Here is a 27681-nt window from a genome sequence, read left to right as displayed (position 1 = left end):
ATCCAACTCTCTGTTTGACTCCCAAGGGGAGGACTTATAAGAAAGATGAACGCTGCTGTAACTTGCCATAGTTCCAAAATAACAATGCAGAGCTCTGCTCTTTTAGCATTATCCAACAGTACCAAGGTCTTGTGTAAATACACAGGATAAGGATTTGTAAAAGTAAGTGCCCATATCACAGAAGTTATGTTAATCTTACAACTGAATTTATCTTTTGGGCAGCAAAGTAGGAATCTTTCTTACAGTGTGTACATTTGGTTTTTATCAGTGTATCTTTAATGTATCAGTTCCAATGTATCAGTCATCTTCCACAGCTAAATAAGAGCATAACTGGGGGGGGTTTCCCTCAGCCTTGTAAAAAGGTGATTTTCATTACACTGAAAACATCCCATATAGCTGGGACCTCCTGCTAGATCTGTCCGCAACAAATCAGCCTGCCCAGTACCTTGACCTGCCTGATAGAGCATCTGTCCAATCTATCTTTCTATTACAGTTCCTTTTATGCATGTTACACATCCTTTCTGCTGTATTTCCCAAAGTGATGAAAATGTCTTCTGACTACAGACCCATTTGCACTGCCAGCTTCTGAACATTTCTTCTGCAGCGGGGAACACTGTCCGATAAGAGATACAACGTTTGGCAATAACTAGGGCATAAAAATAGAGGACTGGAATCAGCACTATTGATCTCTACAGATAAAAGCTTCTTAATAACTGGTTTTAAAGTAAACGAAAAGTTTACTTTCGTTTTTCAGAGACATTCTAGCTAACTACAAACCATGTTCCTACAATAGATGTACAAAGTATCTGAAGAACAGCATGATGTTACCAAAGCTTTCATTATTGCCTTAAATTAGGAGGTACATCCTACTATAGCTTTTTATTATCAAATGTGTGCTTAGCATCCCAGTTTCCCTCCCTCAACAAGTGCCCTTTCAAATCACAGTTGTATCATACTGCCTGTACACAGCATGAGCTCAACAGAAATGTCATTAAGACAATGACAACAACAATACATGTACCAGGAGAGTTTCAAACAATCCCAGATGCATTCTTGTTAAAACAAAACAATAGAAATCTGGGAAAGTAAAAGGAATAGGCCTCCTCTATTTCAGTGGTCTGAATTAATCAGATTAGGGCTATGTGAAAAGGAGATTATATGATGTGTGCAGAAAGCAAGGGAGCATGGAATATCTCCCCTGTAGGCTGCACTCTTTTGCTTCAGTGGCCACGGGAGAGCCTCTGATACATTTCTGGAAACAGCAACAGATCTCATAACCAGTCATTTTTGACTGGTGCAATCATGCTGAGGAGGAAGGAAAATATGCAAAGTCAGTTTGTGATGATCTTTAGGTAGAACCACTTGGTTATGCATGTAGAGATCTATAGGCACAGAGATGTCACAATGGCTTCCCCTGAGTCTGTATAAGTTGAAAATTGATAGCGGTGAGTTTACACAAGACAGTAGCTGGTGGATTTACCACTGAGGGCAACAGTAATTCAGGGATCTCTGTGGTTCACAGTATAATGAATCTTTCATGTTTCCTTTATGCCCTCACAACCCACCTTTGTAGATGAGTTTACCTAAGCTTCCTATTACCAATTGTTTTGTTTCATTTCAGTAAAGTGAAATACAGTAAAATATAGTAGAAGCAATACTATCCACTTTAACCCATTTATGCCACCACTTTTAAACTCGTGGTTCACAGCCTACTAATAGGAAACCTGTGACAAGCAAATAAAAGGCAAGCAAATTGCCACAACCCTCCAGTGCACTGTGTAAGAACTTGCTCTTCCATTGGAAAACATTTAGAAGGAATCAAGAAGAGTTTGAAAAGCACAGCTGTAACTTAATATGTAAATCCCTAGACACTTTCTAATGGTTGAAGTGCTCCTGGCTTGAGCTAGAATTGTAGGAAATGCATATTATATCTTTGCATGTGCCTAAGTACATGTTCTGATTAGAAAAGGCTTTCAGATATTACTTGAAGACATAAATGTCTTTCTGCTAATGACCTTGAACGCAATTGATGATTGAGTTCTTCCAGTCATATTTTTAGGGAGGAAATGCCAGGAAAGACAAATTAAAGAGGTTTCCAGGGACTGGCAAGTTTCACATTTGGAGGAGAAATGTGCATTGCAGGCATGTGGGGATAAAAGAAGTCGCTGGGTAAGGCAGGGAGGTAATGACACAGGATGCTTTACTTGAAAGAAGACAACTAGAAAGATCTTTGAGCACTACAGTAGGTATTTCCTTCAAAACCAGAGACAAGGTCCTCAGTTCTGGGTGTTATCCAATGAGTCTGTGATATGTACAGGCAAAATGCATGTTTTACACCTCAAAAAGCTGACCTGTAAGCAAGAAGACAATCCACTACAATACCTGCTGCTGTTGCTGGAACTTTCTGTTGGGAAAAAATAAAAAAAAGAATTCTTTTTTTTTTTCCAAATTTTTTTGGAAAATGAAGACTTGTCTGGAAAAAGTGAAATAGAACATTTTAGGAGCATCCAATGTCTGATATTTGATATGTGGGAGCAAGTATGAGACAGATACTTGCAAGGCAGAGTGCTACAGGAAAATGAAAGATCTCCGGAAGAAGAATATAACCTTGCTGCAATAGACTTTAGCACTGTAGCTGATATGGATTAGAAGTCACATAAACCAGACTGCAACTCAGCCACAATCTGTATTCCTATGCTGTGGGAAAGACTGATATATTATATTAATTATATTTGCTATATTCAAAATTAAAAAATAATTCCAAAATCAAACCACACAGCATTAAATGTTTCTCAAAATTATTAATTGGAAATGCAAAATATTATATTTCTGTTTATGAAGAGCTCTGCAAATAATTTTATCCTGTTTCTTGAACTCAACAGCTTCTGATTTGCTCTGAATTACTACTGTGTCCCCCTGTAGTGCCATCTTACTGTTGGTAGCTATGGCTGAGGTATGAAGCACCAGGATTTACCCCAGGCTGACAGAGAGAGGACCCTGGCTGGACTGTCTCTCTGCGTGTATGGCATCATGTGAGGGAAAGCAATTTGCTTTAATGGAGGACTAATTCTGAAAAGGAAGACTGGCCCTTAACATATTCTGCAAGAAGACCTTAATAACTTACTAAGGACTCCGTGAAAGTAATGAAGTGGTATCTATGGGGATTCCGTTTCTTTAAAAGAAATTAGAGAAGTAAGACACTTACTGTGAACTGTATTTGGCAGCCTCCCATGATATAATCTAAGAAAGAATGCATCTTGTGGATCTGCAGACAAGAAAGCAAGACATTCAACTTAGCTGTGTACTGATAAAACATCAGAAAGCTGCCTGAAAAAACAATAAATTGGAAGGATGAGGGGGACCACCTGAAAAATAAGTTAAAGGAAGAAATCATTAGACATAGTTTGAGACAGAAACAAAAATATAAACAAGAGAAAATATTAAAATTCTAAAAAAAGGAAAATTTACATAAAAAGTAGAACCAAGCTCTTCTTTTCAGTAGGAATTCAGTGGAAATTCTGCTGTTGATTTAGAAGGAACAAGAGCAATTTTGTAGAAATGATAGAAGGACTAAAAGGGAAACACACAAAGTTGGCAAGTCTTTAGGGGTAAGAGTTTAGTACTGCCTTCTCCATTGCACAACAGCAGGGATAGGACAAGAGAAATAAAACAGGAGAGCTGGGGACAGTCAGCTTACTTTTGAGATTCAAGTCCTTGTTTTTACTTTTTGTAGAGGATCAGTTTCCATTGTTATCCTACAGGCATTTCCACTTTGTTTTCTTGTTTCCAACCACCATTAAAGTATATCATTGAGAGCTTAGTACAGAAACAGCCAAAGAGTAAAACATATATTTACCTTGCACTGGTTAAGGATGACAATGCCTGAGTTCTTGTAATTCTTCTTCTTTGCTTTGTACTTGGGGTTAATGCATTCCCATTGTACCTGTGAAAAATAGCAGTCACTCTTTGAAGGAAAATTTATGTACAAATTGAAGTAATTAACAAAAATTACACTGTCTGATTTCCACAGTTGACTAAATCATAACAAATAATGGTACACAGAGAGGAAGAAATGAAAACTATTAACTATGCAGAGGATGATCTTAATAGAAAAACGCCCAGGGCAAATATCAGTCTTTGCGCATATACAGGTAGACACGGCACTAAAAAAGATACACAGATTCATTTGTTGTCATCTTCCAGTCTTGTAGGTTCAGGTGTTACATAAGCAAGATTGATGATCTTTTGAGATCATTTAAGAGGAGAAAAAAAGAGGAAACTTAACACTTAAGTGAAAATACTGGAGGGAGCAACCTAATGCATTGTATTAGCTACAAAACTGCTGGCACAGTAACACTGGGGTTTTGTATTAAACTCAAGACTGGAGAAATTCAGATCAATGGTTTGTCTCGCTTTCTCTTGCAAGAGAGCAACAGTTTCTTCTATAAGTCTGACAGCAAAATAAAAAGTTAAGAAAACCACTAAAAATTGCACAAAGATGCAGATAACTAACTACTGATACATTTGAAAATTATCCCTAAGAATATAATAAAATCCCTTTCTGAAAATTTTCTCATGGTTTTATTTACAAATACTTTTACAGCAAAAGAGTCCTACCTTGTTACTGAAATACATTGTCTTGCTCTCATCATGACATCTCTCAGGTTCTTAATAATTTCCATTTCAAATGTTCTGCCTTCCTCTGGTTTCAGGTAGATTGATTAGGTTCAAGCTTTCAGACTCTCACCTCTAGTAGCTACAATGTTATTCATGCCTCCTACTGCAGGAGTAAAATGTACATTTGCACATGCAAGTATCCATTGGTATTTGTACATACAGATTTTTATCTGTAAAGTGTTACTAAATATGGTTAATAGCATGACTTTTTTTTCAGAGACGTGTTTTTAAGTGTGGGGAGAAAATGTGATGCTGGGTAACATAAAGAACAGAACTCCAAAAGGAACCAGGATGACCTATTATCTAAAAATCCCTATTATGACATATTGAAATGAAATATATATATATATGTCTTAAGTGTTACAATGTTTTTCCTATGGTGAAAACCTTCTTAAGTGTTACAATACCTTGTCTATAATGAAGTTCATGTGATATATCTTACCAAAGTGTTTGAGCATGTAAAACTATTTTTACCTTATGAACAACCACAGCTATTTCACTGAGCTTCAAACCATTGCCTAACAGTAATTATTTGGATATCTCTGAAGTATTTCAGACTTAGAGATTTTGTCAAACATCAAAAAAGGAAAGGCAAAATATATGGTTTTAGAGCAATATGAGACCATTTCTGCACAGGGGAGGAGGAGTATTTTCGTCACTGTGAACTGGAGACAGGTGACAGAGTGAAGAATGGGAAAAGACAAAAAAACTGTTCCAACTGCAGGAAGCACATCTGCTTGCTCTCCTAGCTCAATTATTTGCTTTGTGAAACAAATTTTCCAACTGAGAAGACAGGCAGACACAGGGCCCCCATATTCAGGAAAAATCCTCCATAAATACTTTTCCTCTACTCAAGAGAAGCAGTCAGGCTTAAGAAATAAAAGCCCTTCTCTCCAAAGAAAGAGAGTACTCTGAGACACAGCACCAGAGTGCAATAAGCTCATATTTAGGAAAGCAATCTGACAGCAAGGCAGAAGCATTGCCCACTCGCATCTTGATATGTTGCTGTCTGGCAAAATGGTTTAACACACATTTGTCTGCTGGAAGCATTCCTATAGAGAAATTGCGCTGTCTGTAAATTATAAATACACTGTAATATATCAAATAGAAAATAAAAGCAGGAGACGGGATTTGTGTTTCTCCCTTTGACACTGAAATACACTGGAGAGATCTTGTTGCTTTCCCCTGAAGATCCAAGGTGCACCTCCTTAATTTTAGCATCCTCCAACATGAATACTTGTTTAAATAAGGCCTGACTTATATGAAGCCATATACTATGCACATAATTTCTCTCATTGGGAAAAGGATTATTTAAGCCTGAAAAACATTATGTTCATGGTATGGGTATATGGACAAAGTTTACAATACCTAAGGACTAAAGTGGCACAAAACATTACTTCAGGGGAGAAAAAATCTGTGCCTGTGTCCAGCCTCTCAGGTTCCCTTTGCTAACTGTAAAATGCAATTATGAATGTTCCCCTATCTTGCAATGCATTTTGAGACATACAGATAACAATTCTGAGCAACTATCTAAAGCTCATTAAAATATTCTATGTGGAAGTCACTGACATCATTGACTGATAATAAAGCAAAGGGAAGAACATACTGGAAAATTTATAGAAAGTAGGAAAACAGAAAGAAAGAACAATTTTGCATCTATTAAATCTGTTGATGGTCGTAAAAAGAAGGGAAAATAATAGGAGAGGAGGGAGAAGACATTTCCCTGTTCATAGGCTTAAGAAAGCCAATAAGACTGTATTACATAGAACTCAATCCTCGCTTACCCACCAAGATCCAATTCTTACCTTGGTAATTCCCACAGTTCAAGCTAAAGATGTCACAAGCATCATTTGAAGGAAATTCCCTATACAGGTCTTATTATATCTCCAGCTTTTCTAATGAGAACAGAGCTCAGAATACAGCTCTAAGCAGGTAAGTAATATCGAGAAACAATTCTCAAATGTTTTGCTTGCACTGTGGGGCCAACCTCAATTTCCAGTCTGTTCCTACATTCCCAGTATTGATTTGGTATCTGACATTGTTTTTTATTGATTCATTTTTGCTCTTAAATTAAGTTTTCAGTTGAAAGGAAACTAATGCAAGAGTCTGCAATCTGACACTAATGGCAAACATTGTGAAGTTTGGATTCGTCATTCTAAAAGTCACTTAGCATTTCCTCCAAATGCCTGACAGCTCTAGGCTATGCAAGCTCTTTCCCTGTCAAACACAGTGAATCTGAAACAGAAAGCAACCTGGTTTTAACCTATTTCTTGTTAATTTAAGTAATGGTGCAAATGTTGGTAATGAAATCCCAAGACTATACTGTGTTGGTGTTTCTTTTATACCCTGAAAGTTAAACCACTATGGGGAGAATTTCTGAATATAAACCAAACTCCATTCAGCTATTCTTCAGAGTCAGTAAACTAATGCTGATACCTGGAAGGTCCTAATCCTCTTGTGGCTGTGATGATGAGACACAGATCCCTCAATGGGAGATGTTACTCTCTGCAGTGAAGGATGCTGCCTTTCTAAACACCCTTACTCCTTCTCTTACCAAACATTCAGAAGAGAAAGAAAAGCAAACAGTGCAAACACCCATGCCACACACCAGCAAAGGGAAGAGGAGGTGACTAAATGAAGGCAAAAATCCCCCCAAAATCTGGCCACTGTGCGTCCATCAATAGCACAAACTATTCAGAGAAAGAATTGAGTGTGTCAGGAGAATTTCACGTACCCTAAGGCGAGAAAAATGACAGAGAACAGTTGCTTTTTCTGGGACACTGTGCTTTTACTGCACACTTGGACACTGGGTAGTCAGTCCTATGAGGAAAGGGCTAGAAAGCTGTGGCAAAGCTTGGGTTAGCATTGGCATGCTCTCTTTGCTTCCCTGCAATTCTTTTGTTTCTCTCTTATTCCTTCCTGTATAGCTGCTGCAACAAATGGCATAGTTTGTAAATGACAAAGAAGGAACCACAGTCTAATGGACAGGGCAAAAACCCCCAATCGATGGCAGGCAGCATTATATCTCTTTCTGATGCCTCAAGAAAAACAAGTCACTTTTAAGTGAACAGCATCACTTCCTGCCTGAAAGGCTAGTTCATTCCTGCCATCCCTCTAGGCAAGAGGAAAGGGTGGGTTTTCTTCCCTCTTTCTGTCCCAGAAATACATCCACCATGGGACAAGAGCTGCTTTTAATCACTATCAGAGGTCTCCTCCGGAAACTTGCCTCTGGGGAATGAAGTGCAACCATTGGTTGCCTCATCACAGGGATTTGGCAGGTGCCTGACATGGTTGCACCCTTCACTGAGGCCTCTGCTGCCCTGTCTGGGGCCAGCAGCAGCTGCTGATATTGCAGACAGCCCTGAGTGAACTTGGCTGTCTCCTGATAAAACTAGGCATGGAATTGTCTGTTGGTGTCACTAAACTCCTTGACCCATTACCAAAGGCTTAAAGGTCTCACAGTTCTCTGAAGAGCTACCTGATGCAAAGGCCCTGAGTGAGGGTCATAGACAGTTACCTGGGCAAAGGGGGAAATCCAGTCCAGATCCCCTTGAGACACCATCCAATCTTGTGCACTTCAGCAGCTCTCCCCACCTCCCTAATAACACCCTGAACTTGTGGGAACGTCAATGGATATGGTAAGTACAGCAAAGTTTCTTCCTCCTCTTTCCTTCTGTGTGTGTGCACATGGACACGCGTCCATTTTTTATGTAATGCAGGAACAGATTTTTCCCTTACATAACTCCCATGCTACATGGGAATCCAGGTGATTTCCGTCTTTCCCCCTGCACCCCTGGCCAAATCGCTCTGGCTTTATTGCTTCCATTAAAAAAAAAAAAAAGGTGACCTTTTTTCTCACTAGTAGAGGATTTCTCCTTTCAACTATGATAAGCTTTAATAGTATTTACATTTTTATAATCTCAATCTTTTTCTCTTCTTGTTCAAATATTTTTGATAGATTAATATTAGAACACCTTACAAAACTGTCACTGTACATACATATTAAAATATATATATTATACATATATTTGGAAAAAATCCTAAGACACAATAAACTCAAAGTATTTATTAGTACTTCATTTAAAAAATGTCACAGATAGGGATGGACTTACTGGGCTTTCTTGTGTTAAGATTATGGTGAAGGAGCAAATAATGAATTTTGGAATGGTAGAAAGTGTAAACAGAAGGTTTAGAAATCATAGAATCATCAGGGTTGGAAAAGACCAGCACCACTAAGTTCACCACTAAACCCTCGTTTATGCAATGACTACTTCAGATGTGCCCTTGAACAAAAGGATGTCTTTGGCCAATTGTTATGGTAGTCAGTATGAAAATAGGCTAGGTGTCAGAACATAACAGTCTGTGACCAAAAGGTAATTTTTATGGAAGAGAAACACACACCAAGTTATTATCCTGAGCTTGTCCATGATCAGGAAGTCTTCTTAAAACAGTGTGAACAGATTTCATCTGTCCCACCAATGAAAGACCAGCAAGGTTTCCCAGAATTCAGGCCTTTCAGTCACGGAGAAGCAACTGACACTAGGAAGGACTCATAATTCAAGATTTGTGAATCTTATCCAAACCCTGCCATATTTAGAAGAGAAGTTCATAAACTACTTATGCCAGCCCTGATCAAAAGATGCAGCTGGCAGTTTTATTCCTCTGACTGAAAGGAGTACTACCCGAAAAGCAATATTTTCTGGTCTCAGGTTATGAAAAGGTCTCTTCTAGGAACAAAGAACTATGTCTAACCTACCAATTTCCTCACCCATGTATAATTACATCTCTCTTATGTGGCCTTCCTTATCAGAAATACCTAGCAACACATCCACTTGAAGGGAAAAGACCTTCCTTCTCCTCTGTCATTCCCTCAAGGTTTACCATAACCCCTTTATTCAAAGCAAACACTCCATTGCACATGCTTTTTCTTTATGGAGACTAAAACTAAAGAAAAGAACCGACAAATGCTAATCACATTACTTAATGTTGCAGTAAGGTTGTTGACATATACTATGTATGAAGATGTTTTTATGGGGTGCACAGATAATGGAATATATTGCCTTTAGCAGCAATAGTTCTTTCTGTAGAACAGAGAAAAATGAGATAGGATGAGGGAGGGACAGAGAGATAGAGAAAGGACAGGGAAATTTTTTTCTGGATCCAGCCAAGTGACACGGCTTCCAACATGAATGACCTCTCCTGTAAAACACATGATCACTATATTTTTTCGGTAACATGTCATTTTCACCAGAATCTCCTCAAATTTCCTACTGCTAGTTCTTGCCTATCGTGCTTTTAGTGCTCATCAAAGTCTGCTTTCATCAAGTGCAAGAGCCATCTAGCACGGGCATATATATTTTTGGGCCACTATTTATCAGCCACTTAAATGACTAATACTTACTATCTTATCCACTAAATCTTGGTTTTATCTAGAATAGTCTATAAAACAAGGATTAGAAAAGAGAAGAAGGGAAACTGATGCTCACATTGGTGGTAATTGTGTCCCATGAGAACTAGCTATAACAACAGCACAAGGTTTTGCAGGTGCAAGGGCACAGAATAACTGCACGGTAACAACAGAATGAGAGGAACAAGGGAGAAATAATGGCACACCACCTTAGATGTGTGGAGGAAGACTGCAGAGCTGCAGGTAAAAGGCAACCTGCCAAATGGCAAATGGCAGGCCCTTAGCAAGACAAAGGTCCAAGAACTTAAAGCATAGTGTAACATTAAAACATTCCTGGGCAGCACTGCAGTGTCAACCTAGAACAAGAATTGACAAATGGCTGTACTAACTTCTTAGGCCTCTGAAAGAGTAATCATCCTTTTTGCTGTCTAGGGATGAAAACAACCCACTTTCTCCATCATATTAAAGAATATATAGTTCATCCTTTGGAGCCAGTGCTGGCACTCTGGACTACAAGTCTTCTGTCTTGGCCAACAAGTTGTCTCTTTGGGAAGGACCATCATGGTTTTTTGAAGACATTTACATTGAAAATACACGCCCTTTACCACTCTCACACAGTCTCTTCCTCAGCCATTGGTATTTCTATACAAAATCAGAGTGTTGTCACATCACTGGCATTGTTAATGTTATTCATTCTGGGATCTGTTTACCTCTTTATCTCCATTCAAATTCTCTTCGGTTAAAGTTTTGATCCTCTGACTTAATTTGAGAGAGCAAAACAGAGTTTCATTTGCACTCAGGTTCTGTTCAGAAGTTATTTATAATGGAATAATATATTACTCATATGTATCAACAGTATTTTACACACATGAGCAACATTTGCCAAACTTTAGTGTGTTTTAAGAACTTCAAAAGAAAACATTGAAAAGAATGTTTCTTGACATTTCTTCCCAATAAAAGTTTATTGACCTATGGCATAGCCTGACTGCTTAGCATTTATCAAACACCTTTTGACTCTGTGTTAGGCTTCTATTAACACATAAACAGAACCTTAATTTAAAGCCCAAATAAAGCTTATTAGGCATTTGTGTCAGGTTTTGAGATCACTATGGAACAGTGAATACAAATTATCAGTAGATTCAATGTTTATAACTCCCCCTCAGAGAATTTATCAAAACTAACACCTTTAGAAGTAAGTAATAATAGAAAGTGACAATTTCTGAAATTAGATATGCCAAATCATTTATCATATTCAATAATTACCATCAACTTCAGTTTCAAAAGATCAAGCTGACATAAAGAAGTGAAATTATTAATAAGCTAACAATTTCATTTTCCCTTAGGACTGTAAATCATGAAATATTTAGGAAACCAATTAGTTTCAACATGATGGGTTTAAGTTAAAGCTGGCAGAAATGAAGGCAGTACATGAGAAATGGAGAAAGATGAAGCATGATCCTCATCCAGTAAAGGTCTTTGGGCCAGTAGAGAAATTCTTTGACTATCCAGACTGTTTTACCACAGCAGCAGAGCCTCTCATAGAAACAATGTGCTTGGGCTCAAAGGAAATAAATCTTAGTGGAAAGAAATGCCTGTAGAATGGGGACTAGAAAAAGACCCTAAATATTTCAGGCATGAAAATAAATACAGGAAAAACTGCTTTTTTGCATTTTCAGATTATCCAGGTAACAGTAAAACCTATGGGAGAGAACAATACAAAAATTAACTTTTGAGAGATGATTGAGGCAGTGTCTCCTGCATTATTACTGGACTGTCTGAGGAACACTGCTCTACAGAACTTACATATTGAGATTGCCTGAGTGGTTTCCACTTACCTGTCTTCCTTCCATAGCTCCTCGCATTTCCTTGAAAGTTGAGCTAAATTCTCCAATGAAGTCATGCTTTCCATTGGAATCCCAGTCCCAAACTATGCACTGGGAAAACAAATAGCAAAAGAACAAAAAAAGCACATTTTTCTTAGATGGAAAAGAGGTTTTATTGAGAAATACTACAGAAGAAATTATGATATACACCGGGTGAAGTGTTTTATCTATAGGGAAATCACAAGACATATTAAAACCATATAATTGTCCTGATCAAAATAAAATGACAAGTGGAATCTCAACACAGATTGCTGTTGACAGTTATGTGTTATGGAGCTGGCCTAATGACAGCAAGTTCACATATTTCAGAAAGAAAGGATTTCTTGTCTAGATCTTTTTGCTAGGTGTAAAAATACAGGATTATGTATATTTACATGTTCATTGTCAAATGGTGTCCTGACTTACCTCACTGATGTACTTTACAAATATAAATTATTATAAAAAACCCTACTTGCTTTGGGCAAACAGTACTGTTCTCATTTTTACAGTCAGTGAAGGTGAGACAAGAGTTACAGAGATCATTTTCTGAAATGGCTTTGAAATTATACACATTAGTGTTTGGTGCCCATATCTTGGCTGTTTTCCAGGGTTGCTCAACAGTGACTATACAAACCAAATATCACTGATACTCTCTCCTAAATTCATGCATAAAGATGAATATCTCAATGAGTTTGAGCTACGAGAATTTTATTTTACAGATTTTGCTAAATACAATTAACCTAGCAAAGACTGAAGCAAATAGCAATAACTACAGGCTTTGTTAAATTATAATTTTAAAACTGGTCCAAAGACAACAAAGGGGCTCAGAACAAAATCCCAAATTCAGCCTCATGTTCTCTCTAGATAAAGGTCACATAAGTTGCCTGAGTCAGGAGGCCTTTACTGAAAACGTCCTACTACAAAATCTCTCTTTTTTTTCTTTTTTTTTTTTAACAGAAATGCCTCAAAGCATTAGGAATCACATAAGGAGTGCACTGACATCTAGCTATCAGATAGCTTTGAGGGTAACTTTGAGTCCCTTGTGTGGGCCTGAGTCTTACAGATCTATGAGTGGGTGTGGGGTGAGAACTTGACTGATAGGAGTAGTAGAGGAGCTCCCTGCTGAGAAAGGCAGGAAATAAACAAAATTGGAGGTGGTGGGGCAGCAACAGTGGATACCAGGCTTAAAACCAGTGGGTTTTACCAGACTGCTTTGTCTCAATGAGGCTCAGAGCTTTTGACCCAGCACTGGTGGTCAGACAACACAAGAGGAAGAGCAAGATTTGCTCCTCAGACTCCTCAAGCCATTTGAAGTTTGCTTGGTCCAAAGGGGCCAAGGAAGGAAACTGAAATCATCAGATCTCAACTGGATTTTGAGTTTTAAATATTTCAAAAAAAGGAATTTATTGAAACAGACTTCTCTGTTCACCACCTGTGCTTTCTAACTAGCCCAAATAATCCTGTCAAAGCTGGTATGTGAGCACTATGGCCAATCCCTTTTGAGTGTAGGGGGAAAGACTCTGTAGAAAGCTTGAGACAGACAAAATGACTGAATTCTTTCAGTGAGAACAAATGGACAAAAAGTGTTTCAAGAGAAAGACCATCTAAAACAACCTAACATCCTCCCACCACAGCCATAAGTTAATAAATAGCCTCTTCCCCATAAATGTTTGTCCATGTGAAGTCATTGACTTGAAGTATAGGTTGGAAGGTATTTGATCTCCACATCTAAGGTGATTACCTGAACTTATTACTCTGTTATGTGCCCAGACACCTTACTTGTATTGGTAGAAGTAAATAAGGTGGTGATTTCACTAAACTCACACCCACCATCCACGTTATTATTTAGGTTCCTTCTGTTTTGTAATGACTCTAGCTTTCCTTTGAACTTTCAACACTGTTCCATTTAGCCCCGGGAAGAGATTTCATTCCACACAAAGGGAAATGTTCTGATCCATACAGAAAGTGTGTAGTTGAGGTACAAAGGACTGTCTTAAGGAAAGAGTACCAGCATAACTCTTACTTCTGCAGACATTAATCAGTTGAAACAATTCATGGGTCAGGCAAAGACCTGGCTCTTGAGTCCTCTGTTACTTTTCCATCCTGCCATCTGCAATTTTACTTGCTTTTTTCTTTATGGAGGGATCCCACACTAAAGAAAGCCTCTGGATTGAAATGTGAAAACATTTTGCTCTAAGACTTGGAGGTACTTTTCAGCAGCTTTGACACTGAAGGGGTGGGTGGAGGGTAGAGGGCAAACAGGGGCAGCTCTCATGCATGTTTACTTATAGGCTAAATTTTACAGAAGAGTAATAAAATAAGAGTAGGTTTCTGGTTCTGATAGTGGTAATCCTTCCTGGAAAAAAACTAGACAGTAGTTTCAATGCTAACAGCCCTGGAGTATTCTTTATGATGAAATCTTCACTAATAATCAATCTATGCTTATTATCAACTGCAATTTTTAGATGAGCTGGTAACAACAAAAAAAAAATCCAAGAAAAAGTAATTTGATTTATGAAAAAATCCCTGAAACTGTTTTTGTTTCACAGAGGTTGAAGCAGCTGCATTTTATTTTTCCGTGAAATTTCTTGCTAATATAAATTGGTCATCTTTTATTGAAATTACTTATAAATATTTCATGGAAAAATGGATTTCACAGATGAAGTATGACTTAAAATGACTTTTTTTTCTGTAACGGTTGCAAAAATTATTTAAGACCTAAAAGTAATACTATGTAAAAAGATTTGTCAAAATGTCATAGTAAAATTGTTATAAATTTGCAAAAATTATAGTTTTAGTAATGCTTGCAACTTTTGAAAAAACGTTTTTGAAAAAATGACTATTTCACAAACAAAAAAAAAGAGAACCCTTATTATGAAATTTTCCAACCAGATTTACTTTTCAGGTTTGGTCTTTAAACTCAACTGGAGCATAAATACAAGAGCAGACCCAAGGTTATCAGAGACCTCCAGGAAAAGGTACTTTGAAAAATTTGTATTAGAGACCCAACTCTTACAAAGAGGGAAAAGCTCTGAGTGCTCATTTGTGGTTAGAATTTTAAGTGGAGATGAGCAAAGTTAAATTACATATAAAATGTCCACTCAACAGGGATCCAACTGCTTTCTCTTTCAAGCTAGAGGTTTTCTAACTTTAGTTTTCAGAAAGACAGATGGTACTCTAATCTTCATATTGGCTTCATGGAAAAGGCTAACAATTACAGTATTATCTTAGTGCCATTTGCTCAATTACAGCTAAGGGAGAAAAGGGATTTCTGCAAGTACATCCATTTTGACTTCTTTTTTTCCCCCAGAGTTTCACATCTGGCCATAGAAATTAATTATTACTGTCTGAAAAACATTAGGTACAGAGTAATGATTCTGCTTTTCAAAGGTATATGAAAAGTATTTCTAAAACATAAATACTGGGGTCCAGACATTTTTATAAAACCACACTCAGACAGACAAAATAAGCAGGGAAGGATCTTTGCAAATAATCCAGAACCAGATAAAGACCAGAGGTGATAACCAAAGTATTATTTCCCTATTAAATACTTTAAAGTGGTTTTGTTTGGTTGGTTGGGTATTTTTTGTTTTTTTTTTTTGGAAGGCCCCATTTCCTCTTTAAATCAAATCCTCCATAATGTAAACCATCCTTTATCTTTAAGCAAACCTTAATGTGTTCTTTAGGTCTGTACTCTTAGAGGTTGCTTAAGCAGATGAGTAACAGTATACCTACACTCTATTAAAAGTCTCATTAATTTAAGGAGGCTTTCCATACATTTAATTTTAAATACTGGTAAATCAGTGTTCAGATAACTGGTGAAAGAATTCAGACTCCTACTTATTGGTTACGAGCTCAAATACAGGCAATAAAAACTGCTACTAATGCTGCATGGTGATGGAATAGCACTGACTGGAACGATGAAGAATATCTTTCACCCCTGCATGATTCTACCTTCCTCCCCAAAATTCCTGCTGACTGCAGGGAGAGGGAGTACTCCTTCAGGCCCTCTCAAGGAAAGGCGCTGTGCCTGACAGAGCTAACCAGCAGATCCAGTTAAGATGTCATCAGAGGATCACTTCTGAGTATCCACATCATCATTCCTTCAGCTTTTCTTGTAAATACTACAAAATGAAAGATTTCCTTCCTGGCTGAAAGCAAACCTTTCACTGGAAAAAGGAGGGAGAAAGGTCCAGTTTAAAAACAAAAAGATATTTCAGGTGGATGCAGGTGGAAATTTTCCTGATTTTATTTCAGTTTTTTCACCAAGATTAGATTTTGCCAGTACTCTCACTACGAAGGGCATCCAAGAAAAATTGCACAGGCACTAGAGCTATAACAGCACAGGTTTCTCTGGCTGATTTTCGTAATGCTTCCCAGAAGATGACAGATAGATTAATCTTGCTACCTATGAGTGAGCAAAAAACTCACTTGCGCAATTTCTGATTTTAGTTATATTTCACAAAAATATAACCTGAACCACACTCCAGTTCCAGCCAATCCTGATTGATCATCTGTTCAGTGATGTGATGATGCCTAGATAAGAAATAAACCAATTTCTCTATCCAGTATCTCTCATGGACTGAAGCAGTTTTCCTGTTTGATAATTCAACAGCAAAAAAAGTATTGCTACCTATCATATGATCCAAACTCAACTATAATTTTTCCAAATTTTTTTTTCTGTGAGAAATTAAAAGACATAGAGACTAGAAATTGGTGTGCCAAGCCTCAATATAAGAGCCAGCAAAATTCTAGCATAATTGTCATAAAATAATTTTTCCCGTAGTCACCATCCTATCTAGCTTTAACCACCAAGAGAACTAAGTAATATAAAAGACTGGTTACTTTAAGTATGCATTTTTGTGTGAGTGTCTGCAGGTTATTTTTCCTTCAGAGAAATACTTGAAGTGATTTGTCCCCATTAGGTTTTCACGATGAGAGAACTATTCTGTGCAGCACCTTTGGGCATAGGTAATAGCGAAACTTGGAACTTAACATTGCAATTTATAAGTGTCCTAGTTAGGACAGCTGAAGACCAGTTCATCATGGTGGGTGTAACCCAAAACTGTATTCTATAGCCTTCCATGTCATTTCCCAGAAACTAGACTATTGTTGTCAATAGACTATTCGCACCCTCTGCCCATAGAGCCTGACTCCTCAGGCTATAAACTAGGTGTTAAGAGGCCTGTGAGATAGGAGGATGTTTCTGTCCTCACACCCTTTGTGGAACTCCCCGCCCTGAGGGGAGCACTGAACATTCCTGCCTGAACTGGAGGATATATAATCTTGGAGTTTTGGAACATTTTTCAACCCACTCATGGGATCCAGAGGACGGCTGCATCTCATCGCTCTCAACCAGATTGAGACCACCACTGGACTGCGATCACCACTTTTGGCCAGACTACAGCAGCTCTCCCACCAGCAGGTTCTTCCCCTCTCCCTTTACTTTGGACTCAAACGGGGCCCAAGGAACACCACTTTGTTCATGCCCCAGGGCACTGGGTTATACATTTGAGTTTTTGTGGGTTGAGACCAATTGTTTGTTTGTATTATTGTACTTATTGTATTATTTTAATAAATTGTTATTCTGACTTATAATCTCTCCTTTGAGTTGAGTTCATTCCCCCTGCTGGTTAACTCTTAAACCAGCACAATAAGCCAGCCCAAAACATGCTCTGAAGGTTAGTTTTTAAAAGACAGTCTTTGACTAAATCGTGTCAGGAGACAGCTGACAGCCAGACCATGGAAATGTACTTCTTGAAAACAATCCATTTAAGTTTGCCTCAGCTGACCAGACACTGCAGATTATTGCATGCACAAAGCTAGTAAAAAATAGAAATTTCACAGTCTTGCCAGCCTGAGTTTCTCCAGCTCTGTGTTTGCTCAAAGTACAATTATGAAATGTTAGTATGGCATGTGCTGGTACTACCTTGCCACCTATTTGGAGAGAGAGAGTGTTGGATAGCTCTCCTGACAATCTAAGAGCTTCATTAACTTAAAACATCTCACTAACTTGTGACCAAAAGATACTGGCTTGGTTGGGAGAGAAAACCAAATCCTTGGTCCACTCTCCAGCTGCTCCATGCTAGCAGAAGTGCCAAAAAGCCAGAAAGGCAGCAGCCTTGAGCAGCCAGAGTCAAATCCCTTGAATAGGAGGCTCCCTACTCTGATCTGACTCTGATCCGGGTGAGATCCATTCATATGTTACATTAAAAAGGAGATTTTACTCTGTGTTGCTCAGCATGAATCCCCTGACACTCAATAAGGAGCGGAAGGGGTACCTTTCAAGGAAGAAAACTATCTTTGTCCATTAATTACCTGTAGTCCCTAGGTAGGTGCTGGGGAGGAGTACTGACCACGGGTAGCTTAAATTCTGAGCAGAAACTGTCTTGGATGGTTTTTCCTTGCATTTTCTTGAACAAGATACCTTGTGGCAAGGCAAGAAGGAGCATGCTCGTTGTTGGACTTAAATGTATTACATTACAGCTCAGTCAGTCATAAAATTCTTACCAATTAACTCTGAACAATAATAACATCACAATAATTTTTATAGGTAGAGTTTATATGACACTTACTATCTCTCTGAGAAACGAAATCTTGAGGCAAATGTTGGTGACCTGCTCTACTTCTAGTATCACTCTGAGCTGCAGCTGGTATGAGGTGGTAAAAGGTCAAAACCAGAAATCCTTCTTTGATTCATCCTCTAGGATCAGTGAAAACTTAAAAAAAAACAAACAAAGAAAAAAACCAAACCACCCCATAACAGAAAACCACACCAAATTAAAAAAAAAACAAAAACAGAGGAGGTGAAAAAAAAATCCCAGAAAAGAAATTTACTTTATCATTAAAGTGATTTTTCTGGAGCAGTCTGTCTCTCATCAGGGTAATTATTACTTGATAATGAAGAAAATATCCTACTGTACCTCCCTAAAGTATATGTACCCTAGTTGAAATACTTCAAAGAATGTCTTTTTATAGGAAAGCCTTTATCCACTACTTACCCATTCTCTCCACTTGGGTATCAAGAAGAGTATGCAAAACCTTCACTATAAAAGATAAATACTTCAAGTTATCGTGTTTCTGTAATCATGATGTTCCAAAGCCAAATTCTACTTTATAAACATCACAGTACAGAAACTTGGTCTTTTCTGATGTGTATGAAATTCTTCACTCTTTTTTCATCCAGTTGGTTATCAGAGTTTTCTGTTTTCAGTAGTTGTTCTTCTCCAAAAAGTGAAAATAAACTTTTTATGTCTCGTTGCAGATTTTCTCTGAAGTTGGCCTCCAGTGAGAATAGAGTGAAGCAGCTGAAATGAACCAATGTTTCTTGCAAGGCTCTCACTGGTTGAAGTTAATCCTTCTTCAGAGCACTGTAGATAACATATTTGAACTTTTTCTTCTCAGAGAGATTTACTCAGTTCTCCAAACTAGACTACTCAAAAACCCCTGAACTAATGGAGGAGAAACAGCTCATACCCTACGCTATTAGGCTATGTGCAGCTTCTGTGAAGCCAAAGTAGAAGCAACTTTCAAAGTTTTTTTCTTGACTGCAGAGAGACATTCTTTTTGAAAACCACATCTGTTCTGCTGAATTGGAATAGACTGATACCAGTTCAGCAGCACAGATGAGTTTGCTCCTTAAACATTAGGTGAAACACAGGCTCCGTTGCAGGCAAGGAGACCTTTCATGTGAACTTCAACAAGTGCCAGGATTTCACTCATAGCTTTGTACCTCCTGTACATAGATGGTGGTAACTGATATGTTACAAGTTGATAGGGTTGTCTTGGCCTCAGATCCTCTGCCTGTTGAAGGAGACTCAAGACAAATATGCATTGATAGCTTCCTCTTAGTAATGGCAAGTGATTCAGCATTCCTTTCGACATGCTGCAGTAATTATAGTAGCCAAGACAGTCAAAACACAAAGAAAATAATCTGCCTGTGAATCTAAACACAAGTGAAATTTGATTTTAAAATTATCTGCCCGGAGAGAAGAGTGAAAGGAAGGAGAATTCTTATTTTTTTCCAAAAAGGGGCAGGTCCTCTAATTCAACATCAAAATGAGTGAGTAATTTTTATTGACAGCTCTGATTTGACGCCAGCCTCAGACTGTTTCAGTTCTTGACAAGTGACAACAGGGACCATTTACAGAACCACTTTCACCAAACCAGTCTCTCTACACCACTGATGGAGATGCCACTGATGCTGCTACACCAGCAGTGGCTCAGCAACGACCAGAATCCTCACAGTTGGGTGTTGCCCCTTCTTGACAGCTCACAGCTTGCAAGAATCATCAGGGTCATTTCAAAATCAATTACGTAAAACCACAGCTTGTTGATTACCCTTATTTGTATTACAAGGCTGCCTAGAAGCCCCAAACACAGATCTTTCAGTGCTGACAAGTGAAGCCCATATATATTCCTCTGAAACAGAGAAACACGCTATAATAAGTTACATCATGTGAGGGAAAACTTATAACTGGATTTTCAATGACTCTCTAGGTTTTTCACGGCAAAAACATAAATCAACTTCTACTTTACAGTCAAAGTCAGGTTTAGGTAACAACATCCTCAGTTTATACACAGGCAATAATTACTAATCAGGTTCAGCATGGATGTGAATGCAGACTTCAATTGCTGCACTGGCCTAAAATAGCGGTCTTTGTAGTTGTAATGCATGCCTATACATTTAATATAAACTGCACTTTCTTTATGTTTAAAGAATAAAACATAATAGCATTTTTTTTTGTCTTTCTCATTCAAAACACCCATACTAACTCAATATGCAACACAGAAATGGGCCAAGTTTTTAATGTACTGCTTGTGGTCATAAAGATTTGGTTGTCCAACAAATGAGAGAGCAGGCTGGAGCATTTTTAAAGTACATATAAAATGGTGAGTTTACATCTCAATCAATGAGATCCAAGTTTTTGAGAATGTCTTTGGTTTCACAGTCCATAACATAATGCACAGCTTTTTTTCACATATGATATGACAAACCAATAGCAAAATATAGTAACAGCAAAAACTTCTGCAAAGACTACCTTAAGGCTCCTGTTGTGAGGTTATCAATATGTCTCTGCTGGTTTTCTCCATGAGTATACCTCCTTTCAGTTCACAGTATGTTCTGTCTCTATGCAATAAAATATGTCTTCCAAAACTTTTGCAAGAGGTGATAAACTAGCGTACTGACCCAGTAGTGCCTCCTCTCATTAGATGTATCTGAGATTTCTGCTCATCTAAGTAACTAACAATTCCCTTCATAGCAAAAAAAGGGCATTGCTCATTGGCAGGCCTCTCTGGTGTAACTATTCGAGAAGCTGCAAGCACAGCAGTGAAATTTAGCATAACTCATGGGTGTGTATCAAAAAGCTCTCAGACAGAACAAGACTCTATCCAGTTCCCACTATCTACTTTCAGTTCCTAAAAAAAGCTCAGGTTAGCTTTATCTTGCACTCTGAAAGTCAGCAGATAAAAATCAGCCATTGCCTTGTCTGTCAGTCAGGAAAGGAAGATGATGATACTTGGCAGAAAGAGTACAGAATGCTCTTCCCTACCAGAGCAGCATGAATCTGTCCCCAAACACCAGTTGTAATAATGATGAGTGTTTATACAAAGTAGCTGATTACACTATTCTTTCTGTTGTCAATCAGTGGGGGAGTTAATTATACGTCTCTTGGATATCATTTCAAAAGAATGACCTGGCAACCAGCACCAGGTTTAATGGCCCTGAACTGGTCACTCTATTCAGTGGATGGTAACACAGCATAAAAAACAGTGAAGATGGATCTTCCCAGTTATGGACAATTTCTAAAACTAATATCAGCAGAGGTTTCAAACATAAAAAGTTTTTAGTATCAAGCAGACAAGAAATCAATTAAGAAACATGAAGCAATTGTAAATGTTTATTAAAATAATATTCTAAACCACATTTCCTATGGAAAATGAAGAAATATAAGTAGAGACAGGGCATAGGCCATTATAACAGAAATGGCTAAACTAACGTAGGAGGTCAATGCTAAAGGTTAAACCTAAGTTTAATTTAAGGGTAAAGGTCTGAGAATAAAGGTCACAGTTCCTTATCTCATAATCACATATTCAATTTTTTAAATCCTTGTGAAATTTCTACTGAATACTTTGCACTTGTTATAGCAGTCATTGCTGAGTGAAAAAGGCCTCATTTCTGGGGTGTGTTGTTTGTCTGTTTGTTTTCCTATATTCTGAGCTTCAGTTAGTGTTTTCACTGTTGCTTCAGGGTGAACCCTCCATATATCTCCTCTCAATTAGTGCACAGATTACATACATAGAAACAAAACCTCCAGCTTTTTTCATCACTGCTTTTAGTTTTCTGGACAGAGTTTTATTTTATCTCCTGTATTGTGTTTAGTGTTGAATTCATCTCCCATATGGACACTGAAAGCATTTCCATGAAGGATCTAAAACCTTGCACTGCCACAAGCTCCCGTGCCAACATATCATTGAAGATTTCCAATAGAGAGTTTAATTCAGATCATGACATGGTTTCTGGATATTTCAGAAAATATGACATATCAGCTAAACGGAAGATATTTTCCTGTTTCTTGGAAGCTCCCAAACCTGCTAAAACTGTGAAACAGTAACACTGTTGAGAGATGCAATATTTTTTATGCAACTGCTCAAATCTTTGTGGGTTTTTTTTTGCATGTGGAAGGTAACCTAATTTCTGGTTTTTGTTCTTGTACTGAGTAGAAAATAAAACTTTCACAGAATACCTTAACTACCTGTCTAAATCTATACAGAATTCTTTTCCTATTTGTACTCCCATTATATCCATTCAAGCGTTTAATAAACGTTTAATAAACCCAGAATGATGAGTTCTTAGTAACTGCTGTATATTTTCTGGGTTTATCTCTTTCTGTAACGATGTGGCACTCTGTATAAGCAAGAATGTTTTATGGTGGGGTGGAAACCTGAGGGTGAGCTCACTGGGAAAGCTGGCACATGAACAGGGAGCTCTTGCATTTGCCAATCAGGCTTGTGTCCAACATCTCAGGAAGAAACAGACTGGAAACCCAAGGTGCTCAGCATCCCAGATACCCTAGATGACTAGCAAACCTGAATGAATGTATGGGCATATATGAACACAGCAGTCTCTTCTGAAGGAATGATCAGGAACATAAAGATAGCAGCATGGAAAGAAAGGAGAAAAACTTGCAAAAACTTTGCTGTGGAAAATACAACCAATGAGGTTACCACATGGGTGAAATGATCTAGAAACCAGATGAAAGCTTAAACCTAATGAGGTAGTTGAGTGCTTTGCTGTAGCACCTAGGGAGAACAATTGTAGCATATTATAGTTCTATATTAGTGAAACAATACAGAATTGATTTATAAAATATAGAATGCATAGTATACACATATTATATAATATATAATACATTCTCACAATTAAAATAGTATCGTAATTTTGCTTTATATGAATCATTCCCTGCTTCTTTAGTAAGGAAACATTGACTCATAAGGGAACTCAGCTGCATATACTGGAACTAAAAGAAGGAACCTGACAGCTTTCTGTGAGTGTAACAATAAGAGACAAATAGTCTGCTGCACACAGAAAAGTAGTTGCCTTAAATCACTATTATGATTTTATTTTGCCAAATACGCAAAGTAAAGCATGTGCAAGTAGTAATGTATTTCATTAATTTTGTCTCCTTCTCTCCTCTAAACCATTTAAAAAATGTTGTTTTTCTGAAATTATATACTTATTCTGAAGAGTTGCTGTGCTTATCCTGTTCCTCGCTTGAGAGCAATTTATTGTGACTTAAGCGAAGGTTCGAAGTTTGGTACTAAGCAACCTCAACAAAATTCTGACATATGCCCAACACAGCAAAATTAAGAGCCAAAATGCCCAGAATCAGTGGTGAGAAGCCCAACATTAAGATTTTCAGAAAAGAAATTCCTATTCAAATTCTGTTTCTTGGCATGTTTTCCAGCAACAATAAGAGGTAATGTTATTTAATATCAAGTTGATCTTTGGGATTTCTCTGGTTCCATTGAATGATCAAATTTCTACGACATGGCAGTTTTGAAAACAATACTGCATCCAACCACCTTTCTTTCCTCCAAAATAAGCAAATAAAGGTTAATGCCAAAAAAAGACACTGACACATAGGTATCATTAGTGGCATATGAATGAAGTGTCACAGATACACCTTCACCCTAGCCCAAAGAGACAAGATTTTAGCAGAAGATACTAGTGAAGGCAGACACTCTGAGCTGGACTGTGGCTGGCACTGACTTTATTTGAGTGAATCCTTAGGTGACAGGGTTACAGGGTGCGTTTTTCAGTACAGGGATGATCCTCTACATTCAGGATGGGATCGAAGCTCACTGCAAAAATTTTCCGCTGCAACTCCAAGTGCTGCTGCTGCATCTGCGATGTGCCAGAATACTTCTTCAAAGGACAAGAGAGCTGACCCTGTTTACTGGCCTGATTCCAGCACAAGCAATTAAATTTCTACCATCTCAACAACCCCTGCAGTTCAGACTGGCACAGTGTTATTTGCTGCTTCCTGCCCTGAAGTGTCGCAGAGCATTTATGCCTGCTCTTGAAGAGTTGCCACAGTTCGCCTCCAGAGTTGGCTGCCTAACAGCAGCGGGTGAAGCCTTGCTCACATGCAAGACTTTGCAATTACAGTGTTGAAGGCAATTAAGAGCTAAGACCTTCACTGCTTATCGTTCCACCATAAGCTCTCATCAGCTGAAAAAAACCTAGGTCCAGCTCCTTTTTGTTTTTGAAGATGACTAAGATGTGAAGAGCAACTTAAAATACTTACACTTCCATGGCATAACAGCATAAAAGGATAAAAAGAAAATATTTTTACATATCTGCCCTTTTTCTGTTTCCTTCTCTGCACTTCAAATCAGTTTTCAGGGTGTACAGAAGCAATGTGAATAAATGGAAGAAAATGGCCGATTGCATGAGAAATTTCTGTAAAAATAAACCCCATATATCTCAATATGCCTGCTCTCAAGTTACAACTACTCACTGACACACCTCAGACCAAAGAATACAAGAGAAATAGTATGGTTACCATACTGGAGTATTTTATACCATATAAACCTAGCAAACAGTTTTGGAAAAAAGCATCAATGCCTGTGACCACTGGGTTTAGCAGAGGGCTCATGTGTTCTGAGAATTAAAACAAATGCAGCATTTTGGAAAATGAGAACTTCCATAAAGAGTAGAATTATCACTCTAAAACCAGACTTTCAATAGCTCATCCGTGTTTGTACTCCAAATAAATGGTAGGAAGTAACAGTACTCAGGTATTTAAGCATCTTCTCTGAATATGCAATCAGGTGCCTTAGATTGCATAAATGACCAAAATTATGCCAAAAATATCTGAAGGTGAATAAAAAGAGGTCTGCCTAAACTGAGCTGATAATTCATTCCCCAATTTTAACATTTTGTCAGATTAATGTGCAATTTCCTTTGCGTTCAGGAAAATCATGTAGGTGCGGACATTCTTTGACTGCTCTGCTAGGTGAATTAGGAAGCTGTCATTAAAATAATTACCAATGGTAGAAGAAGGAGAATCAAACATTCAATTTAATGTAATTATAAACCCTATTTCCTATTAATGTGGCTGATTTATCTCTCTTCTATTAAAGGAAATAGAGTAAAACACGTGCGTGTATCAATATGCCAGCTATTAAACAATGATAACGTACCAGCAAAAAAGAGACCCTACACAGAGAAGCATATTCAAGCAGAAGAAAGTGGTTATTCTGCCTGGTCAGCAGATTTTTTCTGAAGTCTACTCACGAAGAAAAGTAATTGAAAAAAGATCCAAGACAAAAGTTAATCCTATGAAACAACTGCAACTGCAACTGCAACTGTATTTCATCATCTTCCCTCTCCCAGGTTCCCAAACCACATGATATGTTTGCACATTGACTCTGTACAGGTCGCCACTTTTTATAAATATGTTTTCATGCATTTATGTAAAGCACAAATGTATCTATCTTTAAGAACTGTGAAAAGGAGGTGGAAGAAAAAGCTCTGAAAAAACATGTCAAAATCCACATTTTAAAAATAATAATAATAATAAAGAATTCATAGCAGAATATTTGGGAGCTGAACATCCTTCAGCACAATGAAACAGGTTTTCCTATAAAAGAGTAGAAGAGAAAACCCCATCAGACAGATAAGAAAGACATAAGAAAACTACATTAATCAGTTAATCATTGTGATTTTACTGTGCTAATAAAAAGAAAAATATCTCTCAGGTTCAAACACATTTTACAGCATATGAGCTTTCTTTATTTGTGCTATGTACACAGGGACTGACATTTGTGATGAAGTGTCTTAGCAGGTTCCAGAGCACTTGGTATCATAAAGTATCATAAAGTATCATAAAGTTCCAGAGCACTTGGTATCATACAGCGAATAATGTGTCTGAGCTTTATTGGATACTCCTGATAAGTCGCCAGGGCAAAGATTTTTGTTACAGTGACGTCATTTAAATAGTGAGAAATTTAAGGTCTTATTACAGCAACTAAAACAAAGTATCTCTTCTTAAAACGTAGTGACTTCTACAAAGAACTGATTATTGTTATTATTCCCATTTCTGTGTTCAGTGTTTTATTACCGTGAACCACATTATCTGAAACCACTTGTATAAGGCTTTGGACTGCAGGTGGCACCATTATGTCATTATGAAATGAAACAACATTATTCCTGAGACAAGTAGGCAGAACAGAGGAGTCTAACCTACTTAATGAAGTACTCTATGAATATAAAGTATGCAATCTAATACTAGTCATATATATATAGGAAAAACAATTCTCTCTCAGGCAAAGATTAGGAGGTATTATTTGATGCAAATTGTCAACATTAGCTGAAGTAAACACATCTGTATAATTTGCACCAATGTCCCATTGACCTTCAATGGTCTTTGGATGGGACTCTCAGAAGAACCCCTGAGGGGAAAAAAACCCTGCATTCATAATAGTGTGAGAACTCTAGCTTTAAAGAAGCTGGTCAGGAGTAAAGCAATGCTGTTAATTCTGCTATGCTTTGGGATGAAATGAAGACCAGATATAATGGTGAAAAAATCAAGCTGTGATATTTTCAGGAATGTTACTGAAATGACAACATTTCTTACATGCTACTGAAGAAATTGTATAAATACTATATTCACAAATACTCCTTTACAAAAGCAGTAAGCAGCATACCAGGAACCCACCTCCCACACGACTCCCATCCTCCTAAGAGCTGATTCTATCCTATGTACAGATAACAAGAAGTTTGTGGTGGATCTGGCAGGAACAGGAGGCTGGCTTCGCAGAGCTACTTGGAAAGTGAGGGAACAACCATTTACCTTATTTTGTGCTGTGATGTATGTGAAAAATACATTGCACCTGCGTCCAAATCAAAATCACCCAGTTTTCCTCTGCCTTTCACAGGCATACACAGAAATATTTCCAATTTGTGATGACTCTGCTGTGTACAGAAACATTGATTCCCTGGAGAGTTCTGTGGAGCACTCAAAAGAGGTACCTCTTGCCAGCAAGGAGACATGCAAGGTGTATAGCCCACAAAAGCATTCACTTCTACTAGGTGTGCACCATCATGTCAGCAACCAGCTTCATTGTTCTTCAGGTTTCTGCAGTACCATCAGGAAGAGTCAATCTCCTTATAAGCTAGTCCCCACCAACCAGTTTCATTAATTATTCCAAAGCCACATAAACTGT

General features: G+C 37.8%; 1 protein-coding gene across 3 annotated transcripts in view; it reads right to left on the bottom strand.

Annotated features, from left to right (window-relative positions):
• CPNE4 (copine 4) overlaps window positions 1–27681 on the bottom strand; it is a 224071-nt gene that overhangs the window by 40339 nt on the left and 156051 nt on the right. For all 3 annotated transcript variants that reach the window (XM_051789115.1, XM_051789113.1, XM_051789112.1), the window contains exons 8-10: window positions 11920–12018; window positions 3857–3943; window positions 3206–3265 (exon numbers count right to left, since the gene is read on the bottom strand). In XM_051789115.1, the coding sequence (XP_051645075.1) occupies window positions 3206–3265; window positions 3857–3943; window positions 11920–12018 (246 nt within the window). The remainder of the gene's footprint in view (window positions 1–3205; window positions 3266–3856; window positions 3944–11919; window positions 12019–27681) is intronic.

Source organism: Manacus candei, unplaced genomic scaffold, assembly GCF_025592945.1.
Source record: "Manacus candei isolate 608988 ecotype Guabito, Panama unplaced genomic scaffold, ASM2559294v1 h1tg000026l, whole genome shotgun sequence".
Classification (NCBI taxonomy): Eukaryota; Metazoa; Chordata; class Aves; order Passeriformes; family Pipridae; genus Manacus; species Manacus candei.
Note: the sequence above shows the minus strand (reverse complement) of the source record. Positions and strands in the feature narration are given on the sequence as shown.